Genomic DNA, 8,858 nt, shown 5'->3' with positions numbered 1-8,858 from the left:
GTCACTATGTGCTGAGGTTCTACCTATCCCCGGTCTTGCGAAGGATGGGTCTGGCCACGCTGCCGCAGAACGCTCCAAGTAGTTGAACCATGCTGTACCACCTGTCCCTCATGGAAAAATTTATGCAGAGAAACACCTTTGACCACAAGTCCATCAGGCAGTGGTCGGCATGTAACATCTTAGAGGTACTGCGGGAAAAGGAGATGGTAGATCATGTGGGAAGGTTCCCCGAGCAGACTGTCAAAGTCATTTGGCAGAATGCCTCATCGCCAGAACTTTCCAACAAGCACCAAGATGTAGCTTGGCTGGTGGTGAGAAAGGCCCTCCCCCTCAGATCCTTCTAGCATGCCTGGAGTCTCACCTGCTCTGCACCTTGCCTTCGAGATGGCTGTGGTGGGGAAGAGACCGTTGTTCACCTTCTTGTGGAATTTGCCATTGCAAAGAAGATCTGGACAGAGATACAGTGGTTTTTGTCGAGGTTCATCCCGAGCAGTGCTGTGACAAAGGACTCTATGCTCTACGGGCTGTTCCCAGGGACACACACCGAGACAAATATCAACTGCAGCTGGTGGATCATCTACTCGGTGAAAGACGCTCTTTGGTCTGCCCAAAACTTGTTGGTCTTCCACTGCATCAATAATTGTATTGAAGCACCTCAGAGTGCAACATGATGTATGTTGATAACTTCAATACCATTGCACTGTCTGACTGTCTGTAATGACCATATTGAAATGTCTGTATTATTCAGTGATTGTATTGAAGCACCTCGTGATCCATGTGTAACAGTTGAACATGATTACACTTTTTGTGTTGGCCATTTTGAAATGTGTTGTAATGTTCTTCCAAATAATTTATGAATAAAGTATATTTTTCAAAAAAAAAGTTGACGCCCACATCTCACGAACGAATCAGAAAAGCTCCTCCCCTTGCTTTGTCGTAGCCGGAGTCCGGGATGTGTGAGTGTGTTTGTTGTTTTTCCTGACTCCTCCATTGTGTGCAGCTTTCAACCCAACAACCTCACTGGAGCAATTCAGCTGCCAATCCGATCATCTTGGCTCTGGAATTATTTATTCGGAAGGCTTAGAAAATTACACAGGGCGCTGTCAAACCACGGAAGTGTTTCCTGAATGTTGTGTTGCAGCTGTTGTTTCCTGATCCAGGCCAAAGGGAGCTGAAGAGGATTTAAAGAGTTGGTTCGAGACTCGCTCTGCACAGAAGTGGTTGGATTGAAAGATTTTAAAGCGCCTGGCACCGTGCCCCGGTGAACCCTGCCTTTTAAGATTTTTTTTAGCGGATTCGTTTGGCTGGATGAAGTACCGATTCCCTCTTTCCGTTCTGCCCTTCGCCGCCCTCCTCCTCATGCAGCTTCTCGACCACCTCAGCATCTGGTCCCTCGGTGAAGTTGGTGAGGAACTGACTGGGGGTGGGAAAGAGGCAGAGGCAGAGCCTGGGAAAGCGGGGCTGGGGGCGGAAGGTGGGTCGGGAAGGTGAGCCGGGTCCCGGGAGTTGGTCACATCCCTCTGCAGAGAGACACAGCAGAGCAGAGGAATTTTTTGCTGGGATATTCTAGCTTTCTAGATGCGGCTGTTACACCAAGAGTTAATAAGCCGCCTGGCATGTGTATCAAGTAAGGTTTGCGCCACTTTCTCTTTAACTTGGGTTGGAAATTCCCCAGCAGCTGGGGGATTTTACTGCCCCGCCCCCTTGGCGTGCAACACCATCCGAAGCACAAAGTTAGTTTTTACACGTATGCTCAGGACACCCAGCTCTGCCTCTCTTCACTCCTCCACTGTTGCTAAATTGTCAGACTGCTTATCCAGAATGGATGAGTAGAAATTTCCTCTCTCTCCCCCCGGCAACAGCCTGTGACTGAAGTAGGCTGTTTGCGCCCTTGGTGTAATGCTTGACCCTGAGAGGAACTCCTGACCTCTCAGTCACTCCATCACTGACACCGCCGATTTCCGCCTCTGTAACATCGCCTGACTCGGTCTCCGCCTCTTGTTCATCTGCTGCTGAAATCCTCATTCATGTCTTTGTAGCCTCCAGATTTGCCTATTTCAAAAGACCCCTGCCTGGTCTCTCTCATTCCAGCTACTGTCAGCACCGAGGGCATCCAATGCTCTGCTGTCCGTGTCCTTAGATGTACCAAGTCCTGTTCCCCTGTCACCCCTGTACTCTCTGACTTACGTGGGCTGCCAGCCATGCAATACCTTGATTTTAAAATTCTCACCCTTGTTTTCTAATCCCTCCAAGGCCCCACCATTCCCTATCTCTATAATCTCCTCCAGCCCCGCAACCCTCCGAGGTATCTGCTCTGATCCGATTCCAGACTCTTGTACATCCCTGATTTGAATCACTGATGGCTGATCCTTCCTGCACCTCTCACTTTTCTCCTTTAAGACACTCCCTAAACCTACCTCTTTGCCTAAGCTTTTGGCCATCTGCCCTTTTATGTCCTTATGTGGCTCTTTGTGTGTGTGTGTGTGTGTGTTTTTGTTTTTTTATCTGTGTGCATTTAAAACCCTCCCTGCAATTTAGACGGAGATGAGCTAGCTTTTCCAGGAGATGAGGCACACGGCTCCTCAGAGCAGCCATGAACCTTGTGGGAACCCCAGCTTGGAGTCAGGGCCCAAATAAATAATGAGGCATTCAACATGCCTTTTGCGGGGAAAAAAAATGCCCCCTTCTCATAAAACATTTATTCAACCACAGCCAGTGAAATTCCCATTGAAGAAATACTTAACCTTGTCCAAATATACACACGGGCATTGAAAACCTACTTCAAAGAAAGATTACGTTAGTACAAGGTAATAAAACTTTCAATCAACCAAAGCTAGCAGCCCCCTTTGCAAATGTGTCCACAGCCCCTCATGGGGTAGTGGTTCCTGGAGCTCAGCTAAGAATTTATAATGAGTCCATCTGGAAAAAACAGATGTTCAGTCTGCTTCTGTTGATAAAGATGCCAGGTGACCTTCTTATGAATGCTTGGCTGAGTTCCAAAATGAATAATGGACTCAGCCCAGCAGGGGGCTGTTTGCATCGCTATTGCTAGCTTTGTTTGATGGACAGTTTTAATATATTGTAAAAACTTGAAGCATTTCAGTGTCTTGTGTATTCGTTTGGAAAAGATTCATAGTTTCCTCAATGGGAATTTCCCATGTTTGATTGAGAAGGTAGGAAGGGCAATGCTTTTCAAGGGGATTTTTGAGTAGCTGTTTTTTTTTTCATTTCATGAGGATCTCAAAGACTTGCCAATGTTGTTATATAGCTCATTGGTTGTGTACTTAGTGCATACTGGGTGAGTGGGCATGGAAAGGGCATGGGAATATGAGGGGGCACAGAGAGGGAATGGGAGATATGGCATGGCATGGGGGCTGGCTTAAGGGTTTAAAGGCCTGACAACCACAAATTAAACTGGGCCAATGCCCCAGTAAATAGAGGCGGGACTTCTAACCTGCTGACCTTGCCATGCGCCTGCCTCTGTAGCCACCTTGAACATGTCTGTGAAGGTGGCAGGCCCACCTCCAGTCCACTTCCGCCCCCCCGACATGAAAATAGGGAGGGCATGCGGACAGGCTCCTCCAGGATGTAAAGGTTTGCAGAGCTAGAACATTTCACTTCTACCTTCCCCTCAACAACTACTTGCATCCGTACAGCACCTTATCATGTTAAAACCTCACATGGTGCTTCATGTGATCCTTATCAAACAGAATTTAACACTGAGCCACAAAAGGAGATATTAAAACAGACTTGGTGAAATAGGTAGTGTTCAAGTGTTCTCGTACAGGAGGTAGAGAGGTTTATGGAGAATTTCAGAGCTTGGAACCCAGGAAATTACAGCTGCTAATGGTAGGGGAAGGATTTTTAAAATTGTTTTCATTTATGGGATTTGAGTGTCACTAGCTAGGCCAGCATTTATTGCCCATCCCGTATTGCCCTTGAGAAGGTGGTGGTAAGCCACCTTCTTGAACCGCTGCAGTCCATGTGGTGTAGGAGCACCAACAATGCTGTCAGGGAGGAAGTTCCAGGATTTTGACCCAGCAACAGTGTAAGAATGGCGATATAATTCCAAGTCAGGATGGTGTGTGGCTTGGAAGGGAACTTGCAGGTGGTGGTGTTCCCATGCATCTGCTGCTCTTGCCCTTCCAGGTGGTAGAGGTCACGAGTTTGGAAGGTGCTATCTGGGGAGTTGCGGGAGTGTATCTTGTAGATGGTACACACTGCTGCCACTGTGTGTCGGTAACGCAGTGAGTGAATGTTTAATGTGGTGGATGGGTGACAGTTAAGCAGACTGCTTTGTCCTGGGTGGTGTCGAGCTTCTTGAGTGTTGTGGGAGCTGCACTCATCTAGGCAAGGGCAGATTATTCCATCACACTCCTGCCTTGTGCCTTGCAGATGGTGGACAGTCTTTTCCGAGTTAGGAGGTGAGTTACTCGCTGCAGAATTCGCAGCTTTCAACCTGTCTTGTAGCCACGGTATTTGTATGACTGTTCCAGTTCAGTTTCCGGTCAATGGTAACCCCTAGGATGTTGACAGTGAAGAATTCAGCATATGCAAGAGGCTAGAATTAGAGGAAAGTTGGTGTTTTCAAAGCGATAGACTTGGAGGAAGTTAGAGTTAGAGGAGGTTAGAGATGAGGAGGGTGGTGCCATGGAAGTATTTGATCGCAAGGAAGCACAAGGTAACAGGGGGAGACCATTCCCAAATGAGAACACTTGTTCCCACTATTCAGTTAGACCATGACTGATCCGAACCTTAACTCCATCTACCTGCCTTGGTTCCCTCACCATTAATACTCTTGCCTAATGAAATCTGTCAATCGCAGTTTTGAAGTTTTCAATTGATCTTGAGTTTTAACAGCCTTTTTTGGGAGGGGAAAGTACTAGATTTCCACTAGCCTTCTTGTGAAGAGGTGTTTCCTGACATCACCCCTTAGCGGCCTGGATCCAATTCAATGGTTTGCCCTCTGGTTATGAACTGTCCTACCAGAGGAAATAGGATAGATAGGGAGAAACTATCAATTCTTTTAATCATTGTAAACACAACTATTAGATCATTCCTTAGTCTTCTATGTTCAGGTAAATACAGGTCGAGTCTATGCAACCCATCAGTTACCCTCATAATTTAGACCTGGTATCACTCTGCGGAATCTGTGCTGCATCCAAGGCTGTTTTATCCTTCCTTAGGTGCAGGACTCAGAATAGATTGCAGTTCTGTGGATAGGGTCAAACTGGAGCTGTAAACATCTGTAATGTAACTTCCAGCCTTTGTATTTCAGTTCTCTTAAGCTAAGCACTAACAATCCTTTTTAATTCTTCTTGCACCTGTCCACTGGTTTTTAGTGATTTCTGTACTTGGATGCCTAAGTCTCTCAGCTCATCCATACTTCGTAGCTTCTCACCATTTTGAAAATACTCTGTACTCCAATCTTCCTGAGGTCCAGTGAAGATGACCTCTCACTTCCCCACACTGAACTCCACCTGCCACAGTTTTGGCCACTTATTTAATCTTTAATAACAAAATCCTGTTACAACTTCCCGCTTTGCTCTACACTATTTGCTGTGCCATCCAACTTATTGCCATCAGTGAACTTGGAATAATGGTTGTCAAGTTATACAGATCCCTGGTGGATGATACCACTGTTATATCCTTCCAATTTAAGGACATGCCCATTATTCTTACTCTGTTACCTACCTCCCAAACCATTCCCTATCCAAAGCAATAGGTTTACCCTCTTTGCCTGGGCTTGGATCTCCTCTGGAAGGGACAGCATATGTGTTCACAGGTGAGGCATTAGGGACCGCTGTCTCTATGCAGCCTCTTTCCTTACCCTTCCCTCTGCTACCCTGCCTCCTTACTGTGGGGGTGAGAGGGAGGGAGGGAGTGTGTGTGAGAGAGAGAGAGATGTGCCATTGCTTTGCCCTGTTCAGTGCAGTGAGGGGTGGGAGAGTTGTTTCTCTATCACATTTGTTGCTGCTTTCCTTCATAAATTTTGAAATTACATGTTAGTGTTGTAGTGCTACAGTCTAACCGATTACATTTGCTCTTTTATCTTAATCAGCTGGAAGGAATGAAGTGTTTGGTGTCATTGGTTCATCAGTTTTACTGGATCCTGAATGCAGCGATAATCTCAGCAATAGTAATGTTATATGGACATTCAATGGCAGCAATGGAAACCCTGTAAATATTCTGGATTATGCACCAGGTCACCGAGATTACCAGAAAGAGGAACCAAATGAACACTTCAAATCACGCTTGCAATTTAATACATTCAATGGGTCTCTGATGGTAAACAATTTAAAATCCAGTGACCAAGGGCTTTATACCATCATTGCAGATGAAAATTGGAAATGGAGTACAGATTTGAAACTCATCGGTAAGTGCTTTCAATACTTCACCACATTGAAAGTGGTGAACATTTCAGCTGATGAACCATTTCCTACTTATGATCTATCACAGAATAAGAGTGCAAATAAACCATTCAGCCCCTCAAGCCTGTTCTGTCATTCTATTAAATCATGGTTGATCTGTATCTCACCTTCATTTACCTGTCTTTATTCCTTATCTCTTATGTCCATTACACAACAAAACGAGTAATGATCTCAGTATTGCAAATTTCAATTGGCACGACAGTCACAGGTTCTTGCAGTAGAATTCCACTATTCCTTGTGTGGGGATAAAATGTTTCACTTATTTCCGTGTCTAATGGCCTTGCTCTAATTTTTAAAGTTATGTCCCCTTGTTCTGGGTTCTCCAGCTAGACAAATTAATGGTTTTTGTCTTCATTCAAGATTAAACTGGATCACTGTTCGAGTAGAAAAGAATGGTTCAATCTCTTCTCCTGACACTGTGTTCCCTAGGATTCACAAAGCTGCTCCGCCACCTCTAATTCCCAGCACAATTCCTGCTCTCTCACGGAACACTAGCTTCATTAAACTGGCACTGCCCCTGGGTTTCTCCAAACTCCAGCCTCCTCGCTACACCCAGCTATAAATGGCTCCCAGGGATTCTCTGAGCCCTAACTGTCTCCAGCATGGAACCAGCGACCTTGCACCACCATCTCAGCTCCCCAGGACTTCTCCTGAGCCCTAACTGCATTGTATGGCTCTGAGGGTTTCTCTGTGAGCTGCAAACCACACAAGGTGCTAAGCACAACGAACAGGGCTTCCTTGAGCCCTAATTGCCTAGAGCCTGCTAACAGCATCCCCTTTTTGGTCTAGCCTGCTGCCCTGTTGTAGAGTACCCCCCAAGTAATCACAGATAAATTGAAACAAGAGGACCTACTTGAGCTCCATCCATCTTCATGATGACATAACCTGCTCTGGGCTATCCTCAGCCTGACCGTTAGGTGAATTATCCCTCATTTACAATTCCTTATTTGGTCTGATGAAGGAAATGGCTTTTACTGCCTTTCGGGGTTCAGTGGATGTTTTTAAAACTGATTTAGCTCGAACTTACAAAACCAAACATGTCCCTGGTCTGTATTTTTAAGCATTGTAGGCATCACGTCTCCAGCTCTGCAGCTAAGTAGGCCAACTGCTGTTTTTAAATGATCTTGCCTTTCTAGCTGTTAATCTCGTAAAGCAACATGGCCCCAACCTTAAGTGTAATAGGCTTTGGCCGGAATTTCCCAACCCTGTTGTGGCAGGACCCGTTGTGGGAAATTTGGAGGCCCAGCCAAAAGTCTTGACGGGACAGGACGATCCCGACGGAGGGCGGGGCTGGAAAATCACGCCCTTCATTGTGAATATCTAGTTCGTGGTTTATGTGTTTTATTATATAATTTTCAATTGTAGGAATTAAAGGTGAACTGTATAAAATGGGATAAATGCAACTAGAGCAGCTTGTAGTCTATCATTCTCCTCCTCAGAGCTCACGATACCTCCAAGTTTTGTGTCATCTTCAAGTTTTTCAAATTGTGCCCTGCATATTCCAAACCTGGGTCTTTGATATATTTCAACAAACGTAGTGGTCCTAGTAGTGACCCCTGGAAACCCCACGGCATAACTTCATCTCTTCTGAAAAGCAACCATTCACCACTCCTCCCTGTTTCCTGTTACTCGGGGAAACTTTGTATTCAAGCAGTCACTGACCCTTTTATTGTATAAGCTTTAACGTTGCTGATAAGTCTGTTTGTGGCTTTTTTGGAAGTCCAAGTACCAACCACGTCAACCCTCATTAGAACTCTCAACCAAGTTAATGGAACATGGTTTTGCCTTAACAAATCGGTGCTGTATTTCCTTAATTAACCCACCCTTATCCAGGTGACTGTTAATTTTACCCTGGATTATCATTTCTAAAAGCTTCCCCACCACTGAGGTTAAACTCATTGGCCTCTAGTTGCTAAGTTTACCCTCATACCTTTTTCTGAACAAGAATATAACATTTACAATTCTCCAGTCCTCTGGCATCACCCCTGTATCAAAGGAATTTTGGACAATTATGGCCAGTGCCCCTGCAATTTCCAGCCTTACTTCCTTTAGTATCCTTGGAAGCACCTCCATCAGTCACTACTGACTTTTCAACTTTAATTTTATTTATTCCTAATATGCCCACCCGGTGTCTTGACTACCTCCTCTTTAACTATGACTTGATCAGCATCTTCTTCCTTTGTAAAGACCATTGCAAAGCATTAATTTAATACTTCATGCATGCCCCCTGCTTCCATGTATAAATTTCTTTTATTTTGGTCCCAATAGGCCCCACTCCACTCCCCTTCTTATCACCTCTTTTTTACTATTTATATGCCAAAAGAAGACTTTTGGATTCCCTTTTATATTTGCTGCCAATCTATTCTCATACTTTCTCTCTGATTCTCTCTCTTTTTATTCATGCTCTCCTCTAAACCCTCTTTATTC

General features: G+C 45.1%; 1 protein-coding gene across 2 annotated transcripts in view; it reads left to right on the top strand.

Annotated features, from left to right (window-relative positions):
- Positions 1-953: 953 nt before the first annotated feature.
- The window catches only part of LOC144695704 (hepatic and glial cell adhesion molecule-like), a 34,059-nt gene continuing 26,154 nt past the window's right edge, over positions 954-8,858 (top strand). For both annotated transcript variants that reach the window (XM_078566660.1, XM_078566661.1), the window contains exons 1-2: positions 954-1,405; positions 6,062-6,376. In XM_078566660.1, coding sequence (XP_078422786.1) covers positions 1,309-1,405; positions 6,062-6,376 — 412 coding nt within the window. In that variant the 5' untranslated portion in view covers positions 954-1,308. The remainder of the gene's footprint in view (positions 1,406-6,061; positions 6,377-8,858) is intronic.

The sequence above is a fragment of the Cetorhinus maximus genome, chromosome 21, assembly GCF_964194155.1.
Source record: "Cetorhinus maximus chromosome 21, sCetMax3.hap1.1, whole genome shotgun sequence".
NCBI lineage: Eukaryota > Metazoa > Chordata > Chondrichthyes > Lamniformes > Cetorhinidae > Cetorhinus > Cetorhinus maximus.
Note: the sequence above shows the minus strand (reverse complement) of the source record. Positions and strands in the feature narration are given on the sequence as shown.